Below are 27216 nucleotides of genomic sequence, written 5' to 3'. Positions count from 1 at the left end.
AGGCATTGCTATATACTCAATTAGGGTTTGATTTGCTGAACTCGTAAGTTGTACACTATAAAGAATTTTCTAATCTTCAGTGCTACTAATAAAAAAAAGGGCTTTAAAGGGCATCCCTGGGAGGTCTAACCCTGAAAGACACCATGATCTGCTAGGAACTCTACAATCGGGGTTTGCTTTCCTTTCCTCCTACAAAATCTAGGATAAAACGTAGTATAAATGTCTGCAATTCTTAATGTCAGCCTTATGCCCTTTAAAGGGAATATCACGTGCCTAAAATATCATTGTGCAAAGAAATCCATGGGGATGGGTCTTGGCTTAAGAGAAGCAGTATGTGCCTTTTGTAGAAAATTACATTTTTTAGTGTATAATTAATTTACTTAATGGAAAGGGCTGGGGTAGTAAAACGCCTAATGACATAAACCAGTGTTGACCTTGCCCTAAAATCATTACTTGAACGTTTGGAGTTGAGCTTTTAATGAAAAAATATTGTTCTTGCAGCTGACAGCACATTCGACAGTGGGCAGGGGTCCACTGTTTACTCAGACTCCCAAAGCAGCCAGCAAAGTGTCATCTACTCGTCCCTGCCTGATCCGGTACCTCCTGCTATCCAGCGGGTGTACAGCCCACCTCTGAGTGAGAGCCAGGCTGTGCCTCATGGCCTTCAGCAGCTGGGGCACTACCAGCAGCCCTCAGGAGTAAGTCTGAAGCTTCTACAAATCATTTTGTGTTCTAGATCAGACTCAGTGGCTTGTTTATAACTCTTGATTTCAGTACATATAGATTCCAGCGCTTGCTTTATATATCCCTCACTGGCTCTATTGATGGTGACTTGCTCAGTAATATATTTCTAGTTGGTCTGCAATGTGCACTTAGTAGATGGTGTGTGGCTCTATTTGACATTCTGAAGAAGTGTTTCACCAGCAGCTGTCATAATTGGAGTAAAGAAGCTTCTTATCTATCCTTTGTTGCTGAACTACATTAGTCACTTTACAGTGGTTAGTTTTAAACTCACGCGTGTAGTTGAGAACCGTTCTGTGGGTGGTATTGTTATTTTTGTTCACTGTCAGTATAGCCACGCATTATTGTTCCTTCATTTGCACAAGAACCTCTTGGGTCTGATGTTTCTTCTTGATGACAAAGGTCACACATCCAGTCACTGCCTGGGCTCTGGGTTTGGATTTAATCTTGCACAGAGTCAATCGTGTACATCCATTACTGAGGCTCCAAAATTAGGCACTGATTTTGTAGTAGTCAGATGTTCACACTTGCTCCTGGTTTTGTGCTGTTATGACCTTGACCAAAAGCAATTAATGGAACTAATGGTGCAAGAATAAACACATGTGAGTGTTAATTAATCTTCAGGTGCTTCCAGTGAGAGGCACAACATGAGTGTTGTGCTTCACTTCAGAAGCTGGCCTACCACCATGTTCCGGTTCCAGCCTGCAGTCATCACACATGACAGGCAGCTGCATTTCACCACACAGCAACCCCAGCATGGCTTTGACTCCAAATACAACATTCCTTCCTCAAGAACCAGGAGAGGAAAACTCATCTGCAGATGAGAGAAGAGGCAGCAGGCTTATTGCCTCTGGTGTCACTGAGGACCTCTACAAACCCTGTAGAGCTAGTATTTCTTCAACAATCTTATCAGACATGCCTGGCCTGCTTATTTCAGTCTGGCCAAGATCAAAATGTGTCAGAAGCCTTGATGCCTCTTGAAAGCTCTCATTCCTCACGTAGCCAGCTCCCACAAAACTCAGTGTCTCAAGGGGAAAGAGGTTGAGACACTGTGTAGCAGAAGTTTAGACCTATCTCTGTTCCATGAGTCTTTACAATACATAATTATCCAGAAGATCAGTTCTTCTCCTGTGAGATCTACAAGAGTTGCAGAGAACATTCTGCCTTCAGCATGCTCCAATGGTGGAGAAGCCAACGTATCTAGACAGTCCAATCCTGTTGTAAAGTGTGTGCTGGCAAAGCACTGCTGGCAGAGAGTGAGCTGGTGGCTGCATCTATGCCGAGCAGTGGGAGCAACCTGCCTGATAAAAGCAACAGTGATAACATGGGAGGTTCGTCTGTTTGTGTCTTTGTTCCATCCTTCTTCACTAAGGAGAAAAAAAAAAAAATAAAAGCCAAGGCCAATGGCTTTGTCCTGCTTAATCCAGCTTTACCCTAATTCTTGGGAAGTGCCTGATTTCCCCTGGTTTTATCTTCTACTTTCAAAAATGCCTGCAAGAAATTATAAAGTATATTTCATGAATGCATTGAAACATGACATGTTGACCTCTGAAGATAAAAATATCATCCTTGGAATCTGTAGCAGCTCCCTTCACTGGGGAAGCTAAATACGTCTCATGGGACACATCCTTCCTCAGTTCTTGTTCACCTGGAGGCCCAGCTTAACAACTCTAAATATAACACTCAAAAGGCCCATCTTGAGCAGTATTTTATTAAATTGAGCTGTGCGGCACTCTTAGAGCAGACTCATTCTTTCCATTGGTAGGTTTCAGTCATTTTAACCTAAATGCATTACCTTTGTTGTGATTGGGGGTTTGGAAAGATAAAAAACTTTATTCACAAGCAGAGTATCTTTCATAGCTTTTTATTTTCTGATGAGTTTTCCATGTGTTTTTTATTCCTGTAGTAACTTAAGTAAAAGGTTTCCAGGCTTGAAAATCTCAACAAGCACAGGAAGAAAAGTGTGACTCAAAACCTTCCATTTTCCAAGGGACAGTATTTACCAAGTTAAGAAGCACATCAGTGGAGGTGTAGTAGTGTTGTTTAGGCTTACGAGCCTCAGTCTGACATACTGTTTATTTTTAATTCACCTACTTTGCTTGAGCCAGAGTTTGAGAGAGCCGCTGTTGTTAGCAGCCTTATCTCAATTTTTGTTGTTTTATTTTCACTTCTTCTGTGGTTTTAATTTGTTTCTCATTTCTCTGCTTATTTTCTTGTCATCCTTTTCAAGTAAAGTGTCTGCTTTTGGGGAAAATAAAGATTCTTTATGAAGTTATAAAAGTCTTGGTGAAGATTTTTGTTTCACGCAGTTGATGGCTTGTTGCTGTTGATACACCTTCAGTCACTGTGTATGTGCTTTGAGTGTTTTTTTCTGGTCTGCAGCCTTGCTTCTAGAAGAAACGCAATGCACTTTGGTTGTCTTATTTGGAATTTGCTGACTTTTTGCCACTTTTACTTAGATTAACTAACTTTCCTTGCAGATAAATTTTCATAATTTTTCCCACCTTTGCTTTGGACGGAGCACCGAGTAGACAGGTTCTTTGTGATTTTATCTTTGATAGGTAGCCGTAGATGCTCATAACATGCGGGCTGCTCCTCACTAAAGCAGTGCTCTTCCTCCTGCAGCCCGGTGTCCCCACAGTGCCAGCTGTGCCTGCCGTGGTGTCCCAGCGGCCACAGCCCTACCCAGAGCCAGCGATGCCGTTCCCTGTGGTCCAGCCCACCACCGTCGCCTCCCTGCCACTGGGGCAGCCGCAGCCAGTGCTGTCTGGCCAGCAGGTGAGGGTTTGGCTGCTGCTGAAAAGCGCTTTCAATGTCCCTTGCTTTACCTTACCCCTTGCCTTATCCTGCCCTGCTTTGACCCATATCTGTAGCATGTTTGAGGCATTAGAGGCCATGAAACTGCCACTTGAGAGACTTAGGGGTGGGTGGAGCAAAGGGCATTGGGTTTAAGGGATGGAAGAGTAACAAGCTTGAGAACAGTTGTGTGATACCTTGGAATGTTTTGATGAAGTTTAAGACTTCTATTGTGGCTTAACAGGCTTGAAGCCTGGCTTTTAACCTTTTAATTTTGCATTATTATTTGGCACCGCCTTCGTAAAAGGTTATAAGGAGACTCTGTTGCCTCGTGTCAACTGACTTTGTATCCTCAGCAATGCCGCTTTTGGAGTTGTGCAGAGATGTAGTTTAGTATAGGCATCCAGCCAGTAGCTTTATCTTAGAATCATAGAATCCCAGACTGGTTTGGGTTGGAAGGGTCCTTAAAGCTCATGCAGTTCCAACCCCCTGCCACAGGCAGGGACACCTTCCACTAGAGCAGCTTGCTCCAAGCCCCATCCAGCCGAGCCTGGCCTTGAACACTGCCAGGGATGGGGCAGCCACAGCTTCTCTGGGCTCCCTGTGCCAGCACCTCAGCACCCTCACAGGGAAGAACTTCTGCCTATGAGCTCATTTCAATCTCCCCTGCTTAAGTTTGAACACACTCCCTCTTGTCTTGTCATTATAGTCCCTGATGAAGAGTCCCTCTCAGGCAGCCTTGTAGGCCCCCTTCAGGTATTGGAAGGCCACAGAAGAGTCTGTCCCTCTCTGTATTGTCTCCAAATAATAATTCTTTGTGCAGCTTGAATTATCAAATTTCCCCCCAAACCTATGTTCCTTAAAGGCATCTCCAAAACATCTTTTTCCAGGCAGGTTGTGATTGCCTCTTTTCATTGAGATGGGTTCAACCTGAGACACAGACCTGTATGACCCAGTAATTCATGGCTCATTTTTTGTGATTCTTCCAAAGCTTGGCTTCCTTCAGTAGAAACTTGTCGTGGTTTAAACCTAGCCGTGCAGTTCGTTCACTCACGACCCCCCTTCTTGCCTTCCCCCTGCTCCTGGAGGGTTGGGAAGGGGAATCGAAGGAATGCAACTCCCACAGGTTGAGATAAGAACAGTTTAGTAACTAAGGTATAACACAAATCACTACTGCTACCACCAATAATAGTAATGATGAAGGAAATAACAAGGGGAGAGAATACAACACCTCACCACCGGCCGACCAATAACTCACCCCACCCTGCCTGACTGAGCACCGACCCATACCTCTTCCAACCCCACAGTGCACTAGCCCTTCCAGGTTAACTCTCAGTTACATCCTGGGCATGACATGCTGTGGTATGGAATACCTCTTTGATCAGTTTGGGTCAGGTGTGCTGTCTCTGCTTCCTCCCGGCCTCCCCTCCTCCCTGGCAGAGCATGAGGCTCAGAAGGTCCTTGGTCAGACCAAACATCTGAGCAGTAACTAAAAACACCGGTGTTATCAGTGCTGTTCCCAGGCCAAAAGTCAAAACCACAGCACTGCACCAGTTACTAACAAAGAGAAAAATGGCTGCTACTGCTGAACCCAGGACAAAACTCTTGACAAGGTGAGGGAGCTTCTGTATTCTTTGTGACCAGTCTGTGTCATATCTCTCCAAACCTTTTTAGTTATCAACATTTATCTTACAGATTGGCTTTTATACCTGTTCTTCTGTAGAAGACAACATAATTTGGTCTTGTAAAACATATGCTTATGTGAAGTTTTATTACATGTTCGGGTTTTTGTCTGATGGGTAGGAGTATTCTCATGGTTCTCAGACAAAAATCTTACATTGGGCAAACGTAGGACCTCAGCAGTTGCACAGGTCTCTCTAGTAGCCTCTGGAGCTTTATGCTGAGGTCAAAATCTGTTGTTTGTTTTCCCCCATGAGTAGGTGCTGGTTTGGAATAGGATATTTGCCCAACTGCCACAATTTCTTTCACGTGCCCTCTCTTCACAGCACTGCTGTCTCTTGAAATAATTCTAACCCTGATAGTAACAAGATTTAATAAGTATTCTGTGTTTCCTAATCTTGCCAGGAAGCCAAATCAGACTGACCTTTTGCAGTATTATTATTACAGAAATAGGTAAAATGATAAATTTTCTGTGCAGAACTTTCCAGAGCACCCTGTGTGCCTTGGAAACAGAAGTAGGTCTGGTGTTCCCAGAGCCTCCAGGCATGATGCCGTGAGTGGTGGAGATCTGCAGTTTTTTGTAAATGAGTGGTAGGGCAGGTCAACACAAGAATGAGAAATCAAGGTGAAAAATTCCTCTGCCAAACAGAATGAGATGTTTTGATCTTGTATGAATACACACTGATGGCTCAGACACATGGGGTCAATGTTGCTGCATCTCCTCAATATTTCCATTTGTTTGTTTTCAATTTGGATACCTGTGCATTTATAATATTAAGATTATAGTGAAGCACAGTTCACATAATTAATTTGAATACTTTCTGCTCTCTGTGCCTCATCCAGTTCATAAGCATTTTGTAAAACACAAGATGAATTTGAAATGGAGGCTTTAGGAAGCTGCATAGTTCCATGAGGACATTTTTTCTTGCTCTTAGCATAGCGTCCTTTTGAGTTGAAGGTGAGTTAAACAGCCTGTGTCAGCTCAGCCCTCAGTTATCTGTGGACAGCCTGCCTGAACTGCAGGTTAATCCAGCCAGAGACGCTGAGTTACCTCTGGATGCTGCCAAAGTTTACTATCTCCAGCCCAGCATCGTGTGATGGGACTGTTCTGATCCTGAGTTCTGGTTGGGTCCGTGGTGCAGATTTTTTGCCGTGGGATGAGCAAGCATCCCCAGTGCCTCAGGTGGGCTCAATCCCAACTGATTTACTCTGTCCCATTATCAGTGCCAGGCCAGCTGCTGCTGAGCCACTTGTTTGCATTGGCACTGCTGTTCCCTTGAGTTTGGCGGTTTAGGTGAGTGAATGCCCCTGATTTCCTAAAACCTGGAATGGTAGAAACTGCAGTACAGAGCCATGTCATAGAATCCAAGAATGGTTTGAGTTGGAAGGGACCTTACAATTCATGCAGCTCCAACCCCTGCCACAGGCAGGGACCCCTTCCACTGGAGCAGCTTGCTCCAAGCCCCTGTGTCCAACCTGGCCTTGAGCACTGCCAGGGATGGGGCAGCCACAGCTTCTCTGGGCACCCTGTGCCAGTGCCTCAGCACCCTCACAGGGAAGAGCTTCTGCCTAAGAGCTCATCTCAATCTCCCCTCGGGCAGGTTCAAGCCATTCCCCTTGGCCTGTCCCTACAGGTCCTTGTCCCAAGCCCCTCTCCAGGTTCCCTGCAGCCCCTTTAGGCACTGGAGCTGCTCTCAGGTCTCCCCTTCAGGAGCCTTCTCTTCTCCAGGCTGCCCCAGCCCAGCTCTCTCAGCCTGGCTGCATAGGAGACCTTTTCTGCCTGGTGGAGTTCAAAGCCGAGCCCCATTTTTCCCTGAGGTAGATTGAACAATAGAACTGTTGCCTGCCTAGAATAAGCCTTTTTGGGACCAGAGTTAGAAAAAAAAACAATACAAAATCATGGGTTTTTTCTTCTGTGTGGCAAGATGAATATTCAGGCAGGACTGACAGACCCTGCAGGCGCTCAGCTGGTGCTATGCAGTTATTCAGTGCTGTCTCCAGCATGTCTTGGGCTGCTTGTGACAGTTAGCTCCGGACACTTGGTACCAGTTGCAAATACTCTTTTTTTCACTGCTCTCTACATTGGAAACTGTCAGTGACCTTGGGGTGGATGGTATCTAGCTTCCTTGGTGGTACTTCTCCAGTTTTATTGCATTAATTCTTAAAAACTGGTTGAAGAATCCTGACTCCAAAAATGGGCAAATATTCTGGTAGTGATTTACGGTAGAAGTGGTGAAGATGAAGGATTAAAATATTTGGCTCTTCGTTTGAAAGTTACCTTTTGACTCTGGGGCATGTTGTCAGTTCCATGTGCTGCAGTGCCCAGGTGGAACAATCAGTCCTGCCATCTCAACTAGGTCAATCCAGAGCAAATTGGTGCCTCAATGCCCAGCTTCTGAGACAGAAGCTTTATTTTTAAATCTTTCAGCATTAGAGGAAGTGCCGGAGGAGGTGCCGGTACCATGGGAAATGGGAAAGTTTGGTACTGATTATTTTCAGTTTTAAGGCAGCATTTTATTTCTCTTCTATAGTATCAAAGGCCAGTGGGGCACTGTTTTCCGTGGAAGGGTAAAACTGCTTTTTTGGCTACCAGTGTTGTTACTACAGCACCTCAGAAATAACTGGGATCCAGCTTCTGCTATAATTACTGTGTTTTGTTCATGTCTTAGATAATAAGTGTTGTATATTTCAATGCCTGCTACACTATGTAGTCAGCTTTTGGATGCCAAGATTAGCTGGGTAGGAATCTTGGAAGTTAGTAGGTGGGTATTTTACAGGGCTAACTAGAACAATCTCTGGGATTTAAAGTCTGAGTCACTACAAATAATCTTTTCAAGACAGTTAGAACTTGCCTTTTCAGATGTAATGTATCTTGCATTTAAGTGTGTTTTAAACATAGGCTCTTGTGCAGTGTTTAAATTGTGAGTGTCCTTCTGTGAACCACTCCTGCTCTGAGCAATAGTTTTGCTTTGACCATGTGGCTTGAACTGGGGGGAGACTCATAGAACCATGGAATGGTTTTGGGTTGGAAGGGACCTTAAAGCTCATCTAGTTCCAACCCCCTGCCACGGGCAGGGACACCTTCACTAGAGCAGGTTGGTCCAAGCCCTGTCCAGCCTGGTCTTCTGGTGCCTGTGTCCAGTGCACTGCTTCCTTTGTAATATTTGGGCTATAACCTTTTGCTTTTCTTTCCCAGCAGCAACCCATAGCCCAACCGGCATCCCTGCAGCAGGTACTGGCCAGCCAGCCGGTTTGCCCCATCCAGCCTACAACCCATCTGCTACCCCAGTATCAGCCCCAGACCTCTCAGGTGGCAGCCAGCAGCACCCCACTGAAACCTCTTCAAATTTCAACTGTGCCGCAGCTTCCTCCAGTGGCCCCTTCCCAGGTAACACCTTTGGAACCCGTGTGTGAATACATCCGTTTCAGTAAAGCTTCCAGCTAATAATTAACATGATGTGTGGGGTTTGTGTGGCTATTTTGAGTGCATGCTGATTTAATTAGCCTATAAGAATATAGCTTTTTCCTAATTCCTGTACATTTCCTTACTATTTGTTTTTGTTTGGTGAAGCAGAAGTCTTCTCTGTGAGCAATGCTGCGGCATGCCTACAGAATCCAGTTCATGGCAGTTACAAAATTGTAATAACTGCTGCTTTTTTTTTTTTATTTTTATTTTTTTATTTTTTCCCCCGTGCACCTCCCCCTGGCATAATCTCTTCCCCATCCCAGGCTTAAGAGCATGAGAAGTTGCCCATTAATTTTTTCTTTTTCTGAGCTCCAGGTTTCCATGTTCCCCACCTCTCCCCTCCCTAGCTCTCAGCCCTGTTTCTGTTCTCAGTAGCAAGGATGGACCCTTTCCTTGGCCTGATGGAAGGGTTTGTTGGTGCTGTTAGAGTGTTTGGTAGTGACAGACACCATGATGTGAAGCAGCTTGCGCCAAAGAGAAGAAACAAGCGGCTTCCATGATGATGACAGGGTAGTTACAGTCTGCTGCATCTCTGGGAGATTTTGGTTGCAAAACCCCTTTAATGGGAGCTTCCATGCTGCTTGGGTTGCAGCCAGCCTGTTTTAAAGGGTTTTAAATTGTCTTACTGAATTTTGCATGAAAGCATTTTGCATTTTATCTGGTCCAATTCCTTCTTATTGCTGTTAAAATGAAAGCAACTTTAATTAGTATGTTGCTCGAAGGCTTCAAGATAGTGTTGGAAATAGTGTCAGTCTTGTGAGGTATAAAAACATCCCCCTCCCCCAAATTTTTTTTTCCTCTTATACTAATGATTTAAGTATAAATCAGTTTTTATCACTGTTTATAAACCTCAGGAAATGAATGGAAGTGATTAACAAACAGACATAATTATCATCATGGCACAGATGATTTTTACATACTTGTATGGCAAATGAAACTACTTTGTACCATCAGTGAAAGCACTTGCAATTTATGTGATATTATATTTTTTTCAGATTCCTCAGTTTCCTGTCATTCCTGCAATTACTCCTCTGGCAGGACTTGACAGCCTTCCTCCAAACCTCTCTGATTTACCTGCTGCAAACGTGCCCCCCATACCTGCTCCTTCTCAGTATTTTGCTCCAGCCGTGATTTTACCCAGCCTCCCCATGAACCCCACTCTGCCTATGGCACCAAACTCCCCTGCCCTCCCCATGCAGGCAGTCAATCTTCCTCATACCACCGTGGCTTCTTTGGTCTTGCCCTGCCAAACAATAGTGCCAAATATGTCGGCTGCTACGATCCCGCTGCTTGCCGTGGCACCGCCGGGAGTGCCAGCGCTGCCACCGCACCATGTGGTGCCCCAGCTCTCCCAACAGCAGATGTACCCAGCCACCTTCCAGCAGATCATTCAGAGCGAAGCGCCCTCTCCCCATCACACGCAGGGCACGCAAGCAGTATCCCAGGCGCAGCAACCTCAGTCACTCCAGCCAAGCATAATCCATCCTTCCGAACAGCCTCTGCCTGTGCCCGGGGCCGGACACCAGGTAATGCTCTGGGCGCGGGGCTGCAGGGTGGTTCTGAGCACAGGTGATCCCGGGGCTCCCACGCTGTACACTCATAGCGGGGAGGTCTCTTCCTTGCTGCTAGGATGGTTTGTTCTTGACCTCAGTCCTGGAGGTGGTTGTTAGAGCTGTGGAGCAGATGAGGTCTTAACCCAGGGGCAGGTGAATATTGAGGCTACAGGGAATAATCTCATGGGTTTTGGAAAGTGAGCAGGTGAGAGCGCTTTCTGAATTCCCCCTTACTTTTCCCATCCCAAATATGACACAAGAACAAGCTGTCGTTCTCCTGTGGCAGGAGAATGGGTCAAGCTGTGGTAGCAGCCACCCAGTTTTGCTGATGCCTTTACCCCAATCTGTGCATGGTGCACATGGGCTGCTGTGTGCAAACCCTGGGTGAGCTGGCAGGAGAGACAGAGTAGTTTTGATGTAGAACAGCTTTAAAACAGTAAAGAGAATTGGCCATTCGTTAACAACTCCAGCAACCTGATGGAAGAGGTCTATTAGACAAGAATGAATTCTAGCTGCAGACCATTTCCCCCTCAAATGAAGTGAAGCATAAAATGGAGCTTTTAATATTAACTCTATTTACAAGAGAGCTGGTTCAGGACTTGACAAAGTCTGAAAATACTTCTATTGCCCTATCTGTGATATGACAACATGAAATGCAGTCTGACCCAAGCAGGAGAGAGCACTAAATCTGTTAATAGCTTTCCTGAAAACCTCTATTCTACCACATCACTTTGCCATAACATATTGATTAAAGTTCATAGCATCCCATTTCAACCTGCCATATCATGGCATCTTCAATGCAGGACATAACTTTTAACTTTCTTCAGCTGTATATTTGGTACAGCAGTACTGTTCGTGACACTGTAGGCAACATGGAGCCTGAGACAATTACCACTAAGCTCATTAGCTGTAGTGTTTCTACTGGCTTTAGAGGGAACTGAATCAGGGAGAGCAAGCACAGCAAACACCAAAGCTGGGGAACTGATATTCCCAAACTGTCCTGACAGTCATTAGCTATCAAATATGTGTAGAGGATTTGTCCAGTAATATTTTTCAGGAAAAAAAGTAGCTATTATGCACAAAATGGGCAAATGTAGAGGAATATTCAATAACATTGTTCTATGTCTCTAAAGGCTTTTAATGGAGACGTATTTCTGTAAATAAAGGCTTTCCACTGCAGTGCTGTTGTGGCAGTTGAGGTTTAGCAGCTCCCTGTTAAGTTTCGCCCAGGTGGGTTGTACACAGAACCATTTTGTGAATTATTCTAGTTGTACACCAGAGTTGCTACTCTACCAACCTCCACTTAGGCAGTTGTGTAACTGCTGTGTGTTGCAAAGTACATTCTGTCCACATGAAAACCTGGAATCGCAATTCCAGCTCATATCCGGAATATGCAGAGAGTATGCAGTAACAAAATTGTGTGGCCTACTTCTCATCTGAAGTTTCGTCTGAGTCTTCTTTTTTTAAAAATATATATGTACATATATATCCTCCAAATGGGCTAGATCTCTAAGTGATAATTCTACAAAAAAAGTAAAAATTAGGCAAGAGTTTTATCTAATAGTAAAAAGCCTTTTTTTCTCCATATTTTCCTTTCTTTGCTTTTTCCCCTTCCCACAAGCTTAGTCTCCTTGGAATAATACATGGTGTACCTAAAAGGAGAATGTTCTGTTCTTAAATGTACAATTCAAAAGAGCTGTTACGCAGAATAACAACGCAGTCTCTAAGGTGGTTGGCATCTGATCGCACCAGTCCAGTTCCCACAAAGCACTTACGCACACAAGTTATTTTAATGCACTGAAGAAATCCACTGAGATAAATGAAACTTATTCCTCTGTGCATGTCGCACAAGGAAGCGTTTGGAGGACTTGGAGCCTTGGTGCTTAGCATGTGTCTTAAATATTTAAACTAAACAGAAAACAATGTGTTCCGCAAGACGCTGGTGTATATCCAGTCAAAAAGAGCTGATTGTGTGGTCTGTACCAGTGACTGGGTCCACAGAGAGAGCAGAGTTTTAAAGAAATACTGATGTAGATTATGGCTGGGGTGTCTTTTTCTCAGCATGGCCATCGTGGTGGCTCAGTAAAAGCAGAGCAAACTATTCAGGACAATGAATTCATAATCTAAGATTTTAATTTCTTAGCAACATATGGCTTTGTTTCTACAAACTAAATAGCACCTGAGCAATACACACATTGTCATAATGATAGAGGAGGAATCTCTATGTTTTTAGTTGGCTGTTTCAAAGCAAATTTCAGTAGTTATCTGTCCAAGCAGAGACCACACAAATACAGTCTTGCCGCAGAATCACAACCCTTTCTCCATGAGCTCTGGTGGCTTTGGTGTGTGGTCATGTAAGTCACAAGCACCCTGAGTAGAGGTTTGTTTTAACAGCTCTCTGTTGTGTTACAGCAGATGACTGGACACACTCAGTATGCTTTGGAGGCTGGAGCCCAGGTGCCCGTGCTGCCAGTGCAACCCTCCATAGTCATGTCACCGCCTTTGCAGCTGCAGCCCGAGCTGTTGCCACCCCACGCCGCTCCGGAAAGCGTTTCACAGCTCCATGGCAGCCTCGCTGCAGCCAGCCCGCCTGTGCCCATAGATCACTGCCTGCCTCTGCAGCCTTCTGGCCTGCTCCAGCCCGAGCTTTCCCAGCCACTGGCTCAGCAGCTCCCAGCTCCTTGCTCAGCTGGCCTGGCACTCGCAGAGACATCTCAAGAGGTACTTTCCTCTGAAGTAACTCACCAGCCTCACCCTTAACCTTCTTACTTGCTCCTCTGTGAAATAATGTGCTTATTTCACAAGGGAGATTATCCCCTCTCATCACATAGAGACGCTTGTCCCAGATGCTGGCAGGTCTGGGTCAGCAAATAATTGGCTGTTTCAGATGAAGCTGGGAACTGCATGCCATACCTTGTGGAAGGTCTCCTTGAAGTAATGATGCAGCAGGACTAAATACCTCTTTGTCTGTAGCTAAACATAAACACAGAGGCAGAAATTACTTTCTTTTAAGTGCTGAGGGTCAGCAAGAAGCTGTTCTGTGGAGTTTCATCCATGTTTTGTCCAGTCTTGTTTTAAATGTTTCAAGCACTTGTGCAACCAGCCATCATTTGCCTTAAGAAACTGCTTCATCATCTGATTCTTCACTGTGTAAAACCTCTCATGCTCCTCAGCTTGAGCCTTATTCCCATTTCATTTAGTGTTGTATCCTCCTGTATTGCTTGAATTCTAGTCTAGCCCTGGGATTTTTGTTTCTTCAGATATTCATGGGCATTCCCAATTCTCAGTGGTCATATAAGCAAGATACTTTTTACTGGATTTTTTTTAAAACTGTCTGCCCCCTCCTGTCTGCTATTTTGACTTTTCTTTCCACTCCCATGATTGTTTAACCTTCAGTCTTGACAGAATGTCACAGAACATTTCTTTCTCTTCAACTCTTTCATAGATATCCATAAGCAAAGCAAAACAAAGGTGTTGACATTCATATCAGATTTCATTAAATAAGTCTGATTTGTTCTCCACTTCCAAGTGGAAATGTGCCTCAGCAATTCTGCTTTTGGAATTCTTCCTCTTGAGGCTCTCTGTTCTGGGCTACCTTTCTTCCCAAAGCAACAGTTCCCATCTTTTCAAACAAAATCTCTTTGGTTTTACCCATGCTCTCATGCACTTGTTGCGTGCCTTGACTATATGGTACAGCCTAATTTCAGCAGAGGTACGTCTTACCTCCTTTTCCAGAAGACGTTCAGTAGGGATGCTGCTAACACTACAACCAGATTCTAGTTCCCCATTTTGCCTGTTCATCTAGTAGCGACCTTATTCTTGTCAAATAAATATTCATGCAGTGACACACAGGACATTGCCTGGTGAGTTTCTGTATCGGTCAGATATAGCAGGGATGGTAGAGCCCATCTGTAGTGCTTCACTGTAGTGCTTCACAGACAGTTCACAAGTAACTCCTGGCTGTCGTATCCCTTGCCTTTTTTTTCTGTGTGCACAGCTCATGTTAGGTTCAATGATGTCAAAGCTACATCCTTCAGTGCAGGGTCCAACCCATTAGAGAGTCTGCAAATATTAATAAACTTTGTTATTATTGTGCAGTGTGATATGGGGGATACAAGTGGTCCTGTATTACTTGAGAAATCCATGCCCACTGAGGCACATGTCTGTCCTGTCTCATTATCATATCCCTAGGAACTTTTAACCCCTGTTTTACTACCTTCATTCTCATATTTCATCTTGTAAGTTAATTCCCTTCTCTGTCTCAATTTAAGAAATTAATCCAGTATCATAAGATGGTCAAATTGATCAATGTGGTCCCTATGCCGATTTTAAAACATATATTGCTAAGGTTTTCTTGGGTGTAAGAGAAGTTTCATATCTGTATATATTGGAAACACTGCATTTTGTTGCTACTCTGCCATAATGTTTTTATCTCTTCTCTTTGTTTCAATGTGTGGCAGTGCTCACATCCAAACCAATCTGAATTAATCAGGCTAATGAGATTTTGTAAGGCACTTGATCAAGTGCATTACTAAAATTTAGATACATTATGTCTGTGTTCTCACTGTTCATTAATTTTGCAGTTTTATCGAAACTGCAGTCAAACTTGGCATGGCGTACATGTGGCGTTATAAGCAAGGAGTGGGGTTGACTGGTTAACTGCTAAGCTTTTAACTCCAGTCTACCAGCTGCTTTGGTATGAAGATGTAGTGATGACAGTCAAGGGGCTTGTTTCTAGCTGTGTGTCTATAGAAGGATTTTATAGACATATGTTTGTAAATATATATAAATATATATGAAGATATATATATTTATTAATATATTTGGGGTGCGTGTATATGCATACAGCTATATATGTGCACGTGTGTGTCTGTGTACATATTTGGTATATTTTCATAGTAGGGCCAGTAGCATTGTCAGCACAGATTCTGTGACAACAGGTCTAGCCAATGCAAAGTCACACTGTCTGTCCTGGCACTGCAAGCAGTGAAAAGGGAAAGCTTTTAGGGAAAATATCTATGGTGTAGAGAGCAAGAGGAGATGGTGTGAGGGCAGTGTTTTTAAATGATGAGTTTTCATCTTGTAAGTTCCCCAGAAATACAATAAAACAAATACAGTGAAAATAAATTACATATTTCAGGAAAATATCCAAAGCAATGAAGCAAATTAGCTTATACTTTATACCCATTAAAAATAAAATTAGGTAGGCGTTGATGTGCACTGGTCTTGCAATCAAGTTTTCCCATTGTGGTGAGAACTGTTTTGCTTCTTTCACCACCTCTTCTGCTTTAGAGACAGCAGAAGGGAACTAGCACATTAGTGGCTCTGTCTTGAAAGAGAGAGTGGTGCTTTGGACAGAAGTAATGTGGGGAGGGTAAAATGAGTTATTTACTTCTTTTCAAGTTTCAAGAAGTTAAATGGAATGGTTTAGAGCTACTGGTGTCTCAACAGCAAATCCTTTCTTAAAGGTGTTTTTTATCTGCCGATATAATGCATTTACTTAAATGACTTTTTCTTACATTTTAGGAGCAGGCAATACAGGACAAACTTCAAACTCTGTCACAGAGCTGTGAAAGGTATCATTATAATCTCTTTGGCATTAGAAATGTTATCTTTCTGGAGGCTGTTTTTCCTCTTTCTCTTTCCAAGACTAGGTCAAATGACTGCCCTTTGCCTTGGGCAAGGGCTCGAAGATGGAAGGGTGCACATCTAGTGAGAAAGCTGCAGATGTGCTATATGCCTATTTTGGCCCCTCCAACTCTTTTAATTCTCTAGACTGGGTGCTGCATCCTAGGCTTGATGTGTGTATGACAGCTTTCATTTCAGCATGTAACTTCCCTTTTCGCTCAGGTAACTGAAGTGGTACCGTCCTTGGGGCTGCTGTTGACTCTGTATAAAAACATGTTACTCCAGTGTAATTTGATATATAGTTTATTCTCTCTTTGGGAATAAACTGGGTATGTCTGTACCACCCTCTGTAGTGATCTTCCCCAGGTATGTTAAAGGGAATGCTTTACCAGTGAGCTGTGTGTTGAGCCACTCAAAAGGTTTCATTACAAGTGGTAAAACACGCAGCCAAAGCCCGTTCTATGGTTTTGCAGTACATGAGGTCACCCTCAAGCTTAGTAATGCTAATGACAGAAGTAACGATAACCCCAAGAGGCAGCTCAGCACTCCTCAAAAAAAAAAAAAAAAAGGAAATTCCAGTTTTTGCCAGCCCTCGTCTGCCTGTTTCTGTAACCAAAATCAGAAGGGGAAGCATCAAAGTTCAGAGGAACTGCTGAGGAAGAGGCCTGGAGAGGAGGGCTCACTGCTGGACTGGAGAAGGGGCTGAATGGGGCAGGACTCCCTTCCCCAGGCATCTGCTGCTTCTGTGCTACAGCTCCCAATTTGGCACCAGCAGTAAGCTAGATTTTGGAGGGCTGGGATATGGATAAGGTAGATATGGACAGTGTATGTTCATAAGCAGCTGAATGCCTTCCCTATGGCAAGAGCCAGCACCAGTTCAGCCTTATTGATTATAAAGCTTTGGGTTAAGGATGTTAGTGACCTTTTTCTGTGAAATCTTAATTTTTCATGACTACAGGTGAGTTCTGGCTATAAGTTAGACAAAATGAGTTCTCTTTGTCTACCTAGCCCATTGTTGAAAGGCACATCAAATTTTCAGTCGGCTTTTGAATTGTAATGTGCCTGTTCCAGAGCTGTTTTTGAAAACCTGACTTTCCTGACTGCCACAGCATGGAGAGTCTGTGTCAGCTCCTGCCTCGTAATCTCAGAGGGAGCTCTTCCTGATTCAGGTGCATGGATAACTCTGTGCTAGAGCTGGGTTGTGCTTTCGTACAGTTGGAGGGTAAGAGCATGGTGGGAATCAAATGGCTGGCAATTGCAGCAAGGATGTCATCTAGAATGTATCCAGTGCACAAAATCTGTTCACTTCCCTAATACACGAGTTACACGTACAAAGTAGCTGCAGAGGGAGTAGAAATAAACTGTTCTATGCAACTAGTATAAAACAGGAACTGAAAGCTGTAAATTTAAGAAAGGGATCCATAGGTTAGGCTTAAATTCTTTTATGCCTGCCTGGCTAAATGAACACAGGAGTAGATTGTCCAGGAAGGGTGATGAAATCTCACTGGGGCTTTGTAAGATCAGTTTACACACAACTGCATGAGGACTGCTTTAGACAGGCTGATCATACCTTGGGGTAATAAAATAGGCCGGATGGCCTGACAGTGTTCCTTCCTGACATGGTTTTTATGAACCTCTGAAAATTTCCTGCAAATTAGTTACTTGTTGGGATCTTCTGTGCATGTCATATTAAAATCAGATTGTTAGCTGCTGTTTTGACTGCTGAAAATAATACAGTGTTGCTAGCTGGTCATCTGGGATATTGGGGCACAAAATCTGTTTCTGATCCCTGAGAACTGCAAAGAGAGGAGAGTCAGTCTTTTACAGGATGCTGTACTGACTTCTCTTTTCTTTCATCTCCAGCAAACATTGCCTGACCCTGTTTAGACCTTCTGCTGTGAGTGCAGACAGGCAGGAGTTGTGAGAAAACTGGACTTCAGAAAAACAGCAACTTCTCTGAACTTGTGGAGTTCAGAGAAGGACTGTCAGGATCCCCGAAGTTAAAGGACTAAGGGGATGTAGTGATTTATGAAGAGTGATGGTAGATCCCCTGTGGTATTGGCAGAAATGTTAATAGACCATTCCTTAGCAGTATGGTAGCCAGGGCATGTGCCTGACCTGAAGTAATTCCTTTCAGTTACTGATCATATTCCAGTAGTTGGCTCACTTTAGGCCATGTGTACTTTGGGAAGTCTCTGTTGTTGTTACCTATGCATAACTCTATTGTGCCTGATTGTGGTTTTATTTTGGGGGGTTTCTTCCTTTCTCTTACGAAGCTACATGAGTCCAGATGTTGCTTCAGGTAAAGAGATGAGTGACAGCTTTGAAGGAGCAATAGGAAGTGGAAAACAAGAAGGAAAGTCTTCAAAGAAACATAAGAAATCTACACGTGCACGTTCACGCCAGGAGAAGGCCAGCAGACCCAAACTTACCATATTAAATGCAAGTACAGCCTCTTTGAGGGTGACTTTAGGATTCCTTTGCGTTTGCCAGAAATAACTGTTGTTAATCTTTGCCTGCAGGTTTGTAACACAGGGGATAAGATGGTGGAGTGCCAGCTCGAAACACACAATCACAAAATGGTGACTTTTAAGTTTGATTTGGATGGTGATGCACCAGAGGAAATTGCTACTTACATGGTAAGACTTGGTTATGTGGCTGCCTCCAGTCTCTTGGTGCACCAGGTTGCTTCAGCCCACTTGTTCTCATGTGTTTATTGTCCAAGCGTTCTAGTAGTTGTGGAATGGAGCATTAATGGAAAAGTTACTGTGTTCCTCTTTATTTTCATGTGGCCTTATAGGTAGAGAATGAATTCATACTGCAGAGTGAAAAAGAGACATTTATTGAACAAATGAAAGATATTATTGATAAAGCAGAAGATATGCTCAGTGAAGATACAGAAGGAGAACGAAGTTCTGATCAGGGAATGAGTCCCCAGCAAGATACCGATAGACTGGAAATGGGCGAGGTAAGAAATGTTAAACAAAAATTTCAAGTTTGATTCCTTAGAGCCAGTTACTGTAAATTAATATTACGGGATTTCAACCACCCTGACATCTGTTGGAATGATGGCACTGCACGGCACAAGCAATCCAGAAAGTTCCTTGATTGTGTGGAAGACAACTTCCTTCTGCAAGTAATAGAGGAGCCGACAAGGAGAGGTGCCATGCTTGACCTTGTGCTCACTAACAGGGAAGGGCTTGTTGAGAATGTGGTACTCCAGGGCAGCCTTGGATGCAGCAATCACAAGATGGTCGAATTTGAGATCCCCAGGACAGTGAGAAGAGCGTGTAGCAAGCTCACTGCCCTGGACTTCAAAAGAGCAGACTTTGGCCTCTTCAGGAGCCTGCTTAGTAAGGTTCCATGGGATATAGCCCTGGAGGGCAGGGGGGCCCAAGGCTGTTGGTCGATATTCAAGGATCACCTGCTACAAGCTCAGGAGTGCTGCATCCCAACTAGAAGGAAGTGCGGCAGGAGGGCCAGGAGACCTCCTTGGATGGATAGGGAGCTGCTGAGGAAAATTCAAAGGAAAAAAGAGGCTTATAAAAAATGGAAGCAAGGACAGGCGGCCTGGGTAGAGTACAGAGATGTTGTCCAGGAAGCTAGGGACCAGGTTAAGAAGGCTAAGGCCCAGTTAGAATTAAACCTAGCCAGGGATGTTAAGGATAACAGGAAGGGATTCTACAGGTACATAGCAAACAAAAAACAGACTAGGGACAAAATAGGCCCTCTGAGGAAGCTTTCGGGAGAACTGGCTACGCAGGATTTGGAGAAGGCTGAGGTTCTGAATGACTTCTTTGCCTCGGTCTTCACTGGCAAAGGCTCTGACTGCACCACCCAGTTCTTAGAAAGTAGATGCAGGGGCTGTGAGAATGAAGACCTTGGGCCCGCTGTGGGAGAGGATCTGGTTTGAGACCATCTTCAAAATCTGAACGCACACAAGTCTGTGGGACCTGATGGAATCCATCCGCGGGTCCTGAAGGAGCTGGCGAATGAAGTTGCTAAGCCACTGGCCATCATATTTGAAAAATCATGGCAGTCAGGTGAAGTTCCCGATGACTGGAAAAAGGGAAATATAACCCCCATTTTCAAGAAGGGGAAAATGGAAGACCCAGGGAATTACAGACCAGTCAGTCTCACCTCTGTGCCTGGTAAAATCTTGGAGCACATTCTCCTGGAAGGCATGCTAAGGCACATGAAAAACAACAAGGTGCTTGGTGACAGCCAGCATGGCTTCACTGAGGGGAAATCCTGCCTGACCAATTTGGTGGCCTTCTATGATGGGGCTACAGAATTGATGGACAAGGGTAAAGCAGGTGATGTCATCTACCTGGACTTCTGCAAAGCGTTTGACACTGTCCCACACGACATCCTTCTCTCTAAATTGGAGAGATATCAATTTGATGGATGGACCACTCGGTGGATGAAGAACTGGCTGGATGGCCGCACACAAAGAGTTGTGGTCAATGGCTCGATGTCCGGCTGGAGACCGGTAACGAGTGGTGTCCCTCAGGGATCGGTGTTGGGACCGGTCTTGTTTAACATCTTCGTCGCTGACATGGACAGTGGGATTGAGTGCGCCCTCAGCAAGTTTGCCGATGACACCAAGCTGTGTGGTCCGGTTGATATGCTGGAGGGAAGGGATGCCATCCAGAGGGACCTTGACACACTTGTGAGGTGGGCTGATGCCAACCTCATGAAGTTCAACCATGACAAGTGCAAGGTCCTACACCTGGGTCGGAGCAATTCCAGGCACAGCTACAGTCTGGGTAAAGAAGAGATTCAGAGCGGCCCTGCAGAGGAGGACTTGGGGGTGTTGGTCAATGAGAAAATGAACATGAGCCGGCTGCAGTGTGCGCTCGCAGCCCAGAAACCAACCGTATCCTGGGCTGCATCAAAAGGAGCGTGACCAACAGGTCGAAGGAGGTGATCCTGCCCCTCTACTCTGCTCTTGTGAGACCTCACCTGGAGCACTGTGTGCAGTTCTGGTGTCCTCAACATAAAAAGGACATGGAACTGCTGGAACAAGTCCAGAGGAGGCCACGAGGATGATCAGGGGACTGGAGCACCTCCTGTATGAAGACAGGCTGAGGAAGTTGGGGCTGTTCAGCCTGGAGAAGAGAAGGCTGCGTGGGGACCTCAGAGCAGCCTTCCAGTACCTGAAGGGGGCCTATAGGGATGCTGGGGAGGGACTCTTCATCAGGGACTGTAGTGACAGGACAAGGGATAATGGGTTAAAACTGAAACAGGGGAAGTTTAGATTGGATATAAGGAGGAAATTCTTTCCTGTTAGGGTGGTGAGGCACTGGAATGGGTTGCCCAGGGAGGTTGTGAATGCTCCGTCCCTGGCGGTGTTCAAGGCCAGGTTGGATGAAGCCTTGTGTGGGATGGTTTAATGAGAGGTGTCCCTGTCCATGGCAGGGGTGTTGGAACTAGATGATCTTGAGGTCCTTTCCAACCCTAACTGTTCTATGATTCTATGATTCTATGTAAAGAAAAAAAGTGTTTCTTAGCTAGAAAAATGTTTTAACTCCATTAAAGCTTACAATTGAGTGCTTCTTGGAATGATGCTCCTCTTGCATTGGTAGGCTGGAGAATTGGGTGAAGAGAAGCCTAATGAGGTTCAACAGGGGCAAGTGCAAGGTACTGCACCTGGGGAAGGAAGTACCAGCACAGGTTGGGGCTGACACACTAGAGAGCAGTTCAGCTGGGAAGGACCTGAGAGTACTGGTAGATGATAAGTTGACCATGAGCTGGCAGTGTACTCTTGAGCCAGGAGAGACAAGAGTATCTTGGGATGCACCGGGAGGAGTGTGGCAGCAGGTTGAGGGAGGTGATTCCTCCTGTTCTGCTCGACCCTGGTGAGGCCACATTTGGAGCACTGTGTCCAGTGCTGGGCTCCTCAGAGTACAAGGAAGACAAGGAGCTGCTGGAGAGGGTCCAGCAGAGGCCACAAGGATGATCAAGGATCTGGAGCATCTCTTATGAGGAGAGATTGTGGGAGCTGAGCCTGGTTAGTCTAGAGTCTTTATGCTGGAAGTAGCAGAGCACTGGCACAGGCTGCCCAGGGGGTTGTTGAGTCTTCCTTTCTGGAGACATTCAAAACCAGCCTGGATGCATTCCTGTGTAGCCTGCTCTGGGTGGCCCTGCCTTGGCAGGCAGATTGGACTGGATGATCTCCAGAGGGCCCTTCCAACCCTAATGATTCTGTGTTCAGAGACTGTTCTATCGCTTTGTTTCTGGTTTTTTTCAACAGGAGAAGCGGCAGTCTCAGACAAAGACACCCGTGTATCAGCAAAATGGTAAGTGTGCCTTTGAATATGAACTTAAGCTTTAAGGTAGTCATGAGTTTGCTAGATTCAGGAAGAAACTCACCAGTTACTTGTGGTTGGAAATATATCTGAAATATGGGTGTAAGAGTGGTCCCTGCTGTGTTAGCAACCTGGATGATCACAGGGGTATCCTGGGTGAATCTCACATCTGGGGATGTTTAGGGAAGCCCTGGACTGCATGAGCTGATGATCAGTGGTGAAGAAGTCAAGAAGGTACAGGGAAACAAACTCTTTTCACAACCATGACTACATTTGTGAGAGAAAGCTAAAATATTTATGTTTGTGTTGGTAATTGAATTGACGTTTCTAACCCAGAAATTTTCAGCTACACTGGTGTTGCAGAGTCATATCTTACGGATTTTACAAGCAAATGGAATGGGAAGGGAATTGGCCTTTGGTTCTCTCTATAAGTTCATGCTGGTGAGAAAAATGAAACCTCTGCTGAAGGAAGCAACATTTCCATAGTTCCTGTTACTGCATGTGGCACTTTATTTGCTCCATGCTGAACAGGGCAGAAGAATAAATGAAAACTTTCTTTACAAGTCCAGAAACTGTGAATCCTCCAAACTAGACTTTCTGCTCAAAAGCTCGGGTTTATTTTTTCCATGCAAACATCACGGAATTTTCTCAGTCCACTTTTTTGAACATAACCTTTTCTATGAAAGTTTACAAGTGTATCTAGTTCTGGTTTGCTACTGACATATGCCAGGCTTTGAGATAAGATGTGGAAGAAAATATTAGCTACAAAACTTCCAACTTGGAAAAGTTAAACTGGACGAACTTTAACAAATCTTTCATTGTGAGAAAATGCCTACAGCACGTAACTGTTATTCTTCTGAAAGTGTGAACGCTTGAAAATGACTTAAAATACATGGCAGAATCAGGAGGCAGAAGGGATGACAATCAAATTAGGAGTTAATTTGTCTTGGCTACTATTGTAGAAAGTCCGATTTTCTTTCGAAACACAGAAATTGAGACTAGGTTTTGATAGATGACCTGGAATGAATGGGAACTATTCCATTTACTTTTTCTTTTCTTTCTACCTCTAGTTTTGCATACTGGGAAAAGGTGGTTTATTATATGTCCTGTTGTGGAAAACCCTACTACTGATGCACCAGAATTTTCCCCACCGGTACCTCAGAGTACACAGCAGTCAGAAGGGCCAGGTATTTACAAACATTACAGAAAATGGTTTCTTCTCTGAAGCTTGTGTGCCATCTCTCTTCTGTTCTCACCTGACTTATTTGTGGTCATTTCCCTTCATTTAGTCAGAGGAAGAAAATGGTGAATGTTCTTCAGTCGTGCATTTTGTGTTCCTGGAATTGAACCCGATTGGCAATGTTTGTCTGAGTTTCAGGAAAGTCTCAGTGTTTTAACCCCACCTTATACTATAAGGTAGCTGAAGTTCTAGTCACTGCTGTTTCAATAAGCAGTGTCTTTTCAGTGACATATTTTTGCATACTCTGCAATTTTAGGTCTAATTTGACTTGTGTAACAGTTACTTTCTGATGGGAAGAACTTGTGGGTTACAGCTGGATGTGGTTATCATTCATATAACTTTCTTTAATTCCTTGTAGCTCATTAAAAAGTTATTGTGATGTCTGTATTCTCTCCAGACTCAGAGCAGCCAGATGACCAGCCTGTGGTGATGGATCCACCTGGTGTCCTATCTGATCAGCAGACGTGTGACAGCCCTGTTGGAGCATCTCCCTCTTTGGCACAAGTTCCTGCCACAGCATCTTCCAGCTGTTTACCGAGCCAGGTGGAGTTTCCAGCTCCGGCACAAGGGGGATCTACTCCAAGTATCCTGGAGCAGCCAGCCCCCAACAGCAGTCAGCTGGAATATTCTCCGACGCCGGCTCATCCCGGCACTCCTGTCCCCTGTGCTGCCTTGTTGGAGGAGCCGCCTGATGCTGCCCTACGCCTGCAGCTGCAGCCTGACGAGGGCACGTGTGTCCCTGACGTGGAGATCGCATGTTGCAGCGTTGGGCCGCACAGGGCAGTCCCTGCAGCTCCCGCGACGGCAGCGGAGCTCTGCCCGCTCCAGGTGCTCCCGGATGCCGTCGTTCTGGAGCGGCAGCCCGTGGCTCAGGCCCCTGCGCTGCCGGAGCCCAGCCAGGTCAGTGCGGCGCAGCATCCCTTTGTGAGCCCGGCGTTCCCTGCAGCCACCACGGCCGAGTCTGTCGCTGTGGTGGGGTCTCAGCTCCAGAGCCCGACACAGGGGCCAGCACCTGCAGCCCCACAGCACGCCGCAGGGGTCGCTCTGCTGCAGCAGCAGCCGCCCGGCACGGCCGAGTCCGACGGAGAGGGGCCACCCAGGGTGGACTTTGTCGACAACACCATAAAAAGCCTCGATGAGAAACTGCGCAATTTGCTTTACCAGGAATACGTTCCTACTTCCTCTGCATCGGCAGGGACCCCAGACACTTCTGTCCCCTTGGAACAGGGCGACAGTGAGCTTCACTTGCCGCCTTTTCCCGAAGATCAAGTTCCTGCGTTGGCGTTGGATCCGAGAGAACCAGGCCATAGTGGTGTAGACCCCAGCCAGGAGGTGAAAGCTGCTGCTGAGGCCCCGTCGGTGCCACTCGTAGCACCCAAGATCTTGCCCTATCCAGGACTGGTAAGTCCAGTGGTGGCTCTGCCCCTTGTACCCTAAAGAGTAGAGCTCAGAACCAATGTCTGTGTACATTGAACCATGTCTATGTACATGTCCTGTGGTAACACATGTGTAGGTTTCTTGCTTTTCTAAACATGTTACGTGTCTGCTGCTGGGTTTATACTGTCTGTTGGCTGCTTTCCAATGTGAAAGTTCTCTTAATTTTTTACCATCATTTTACATTAATAAAATCTGGCTCATTCGTGAAAACCAAAATTTTATTTACTCAGTGTCTCGATTGTGGCCCTGTATTGCGTTCTTTCAAGTAAGGTGCTGAGTTTATGAAATTCAACAGATTTGCAGCACTTTCTGCTAGATCAGTGTGTATCTTACCTGATAAGTAGCATTTCTGGAGATAGTTACCATTAGTAAGGATGAGGCTGTTCTGTGTAGTGTCAGCGGGATGCACTGTATCAACTGCTTGAAAAATGCTGTATGTTACAGGCAAGATGCCTGCACTTGAGTAACTCACTCCTTAGAGCATATTGTTTCTAATGACTTTCTACAGCAGACAAAATTCTCCCTCTCTGAAAGGTCTTGTGTCTCTCCAATAATTTACCCTATTAAAATGTGTGCCAATAAGAAGAGAGAGAGACTGAATTTCTGAGGACAGACATACAGATGAAGAAGGTACAGTCTGGCTGGAAGAGCAAACCAGAACAAAACCCCAAACAGAGATATATATAATTCAGTTTGGGGTTTTGGGTGGTTTTTTAGCCTGTTTCCTGTTTTTTACTAACTTAAGCTACAGTTCCCTGTGTGACACTGCCACTGCTTTTTCGTTTCTTCCCAAGGGAAGGGGAAAAATGGAAGAGTTGAAGGAAGAGCTAGAAGGCCACCTTCACAGACAAAGTAGTTTAGTAGTCCACAATAGTGTGAGAGCAGAGAGAGGAGGAGAAGGCATCGCCTTACTGCTTTGTGTGGGACTGACATGCTTTTTCTTTCTTCTTTGTACCAAAAGTATGAAAAGTCGGAGGTCACCGGCATCGGTGCCCGCTCCTCAGAAGCAAGAGGTGGGTCAGCAAGCAGAAAAGGTAATGTTCCTTTCAGTGAACAGCAGCATGGTCCTCTTCTCCAGTGTCCACTTGCTGCTCACCCTTCTGCAGAGCCCAGCATAAGGTGTTCCTGATCCTATTTCTAATACAACTAACATTGAACATCTCGCTTCTGTCAAGTTTCCTAGAAAGGAACTGCCTCACAGATGATTTCTTTTAAACCATAAGTACGAAATACCTGCCTGTGGTGGAGGTGCAGGGTGTTCACATGGAAGGCTATGTTCCAAATAACTCATTTCCAGTGCCCTTAAAAAGTCCAAACAGAAATTCCCTCAGATTTCCTGGGCTTCACAAAAGCATGTTGACAAAAATAACGTGCTTTTGAGGGTAGTCCCTCCGGGGGGAAGCCTGTTAAACTTTCAAGGAAGTCCCATGGAGAACTAATAAAGAGCACTATAAGTACTTGTAGATACAATGGAACTTTGTATGGTTACACACAGTAGGAGCCAATGTAAGAAGCTGGATATTAATTATGCTCCATATACCTGTCTTGCAACTCATTGTGAGGTTTTAAGGGCTGAAGAACCTAAAACTGTTCCTTCTGTCATGGGTGAGGTGGGGAAGCTTGTAATATGTATAGCTTTTGAGATTGTTGTGAGAAAGCTGGCTGCCAGGTTTGTGTGACAACATAGATCATTCTTGTCCTAGTGAACATAAATCATCCACAGCTTTTAGGTCAGCGTGAGAGGGAAGCACTGGGTAGTCTGCATTCAACTCTCACTGCGGACAGAGTATGCAAGTGAAATATAGCATTTTGCATTATAATTACTGTATCTTAGATACCTTCAAGCAGTGATGCATTTCACAGTTTCAGAAATATGAAGTGACAGATTTTTGCCTTATGTTCACTCTCTGCAATGTGCCATAAGAAAATGGCTTTATAAAAGGCTTCATTTCTTTGTTTAACTTCAAAAGCAGCATCCAGCTTGTGAAATAGTTGCTTCTTGATTACTTCCACTGACACTTTCATTCTTGTGTGCTTCTGTGGTCTGAGTGCCCACCTTTTGAGCTTGTAATTTCCACTTAATTTCCACAATAGATTGAAGAGAGTGCCTACTACCTGCAGATATTTTATATGGGCATCGATATTGCCTCCTGTATTACAAAGATTGTATAGTTAAATTATTCCTCAGTGCTACACTTGTCGCGCTTCAGTTTATCACAATAAACGCATTGGCTTTTATTACACTAAAGCATTCCAGACATGAATATTTATTTTTTTTTTCCAACTTGTAAACCAGGTTCAGCTGCAAGCATCACTTCAACTCCTGCTGCTACAGCAAAAGGCCTTCTTCAGGTAACCAGAAAC

The 27216-nt window shown here is 44.8% G+C and overlaps 1 protein-coding gene across 6 annotated transcripts in view; it reads left to right on the top strand.

Moving 5' to 3' along the window:
* WNK2 (WNK lysine deficient protein kinase 2) overlaps positions 1–27216 on the top strand; it is a 123107-nt gene that overhangs the window by 65802 nt on the left and 30089 nt on the right. For 4 of the 6 annotated variants that reach the window (XM_065687209.1, XM_065687207.1, XM_065687203.1 and 1 more), the window contains 13 exons: positions 502–698; positions 3367–3519; positions 8414–8605; positions 9679–10209; positions 15763–15812; positions 18141–18306; positions 18387–18503; positions 18665–18832; positions 22121–22166; positions 23246–23362; positions 23813–24816; positions 25814–25886; positions 27149–27204. In XM_065687209.1, the coding sequence (XP_065543281.1) occupies positions 502–698; positions 3367–3519; positions 8414–8605; positions 9679–10209; positions 15763–15812; positions 18141–18306; positions 18387–18503; positions 18665–18832; positions 22121–22166; positions 23246–23362; positions 23813–24816; positions 25814–25886; positions 27149–27204 (2870 nt within the window). The remainder of the gene's footprint in view (positions 1–501; positions 699–3366; positions 3520–8413; positions 8606–9678; positions 10210–15762; positions 15813–18140; positions 18307–18386; positions 18504–18664; positions 18833–22120; positions 22167–23245; positions 23363–23812; positions 24817–25813; positions 25887–27148; positions 27205–27216) is intronic. The other 2 variants (XM_065687205.1, XM_065687206.1) reach the window with 2 other exon arrangements.

Source organism: Lathamus discolor, chromosome 7 (assembly GCF_037157495.1).
Source record: "Lathamus discolor isolate bLatDis1 chromosome 7, bLatDis1.hap1, whole genome shotgun sequence".
In the NCBI taxonomy this organism is placed as follows: Eukaryota; Metazoa; Chordata; class Aves; order Psittaciformes; family Psittacidae; genus Lathamus; species Lathamus discolor.
Note: the sequence above shows the minus strand (reverse complement) of the source record. Positions and strands in the feature narration are given on the sequence as shown.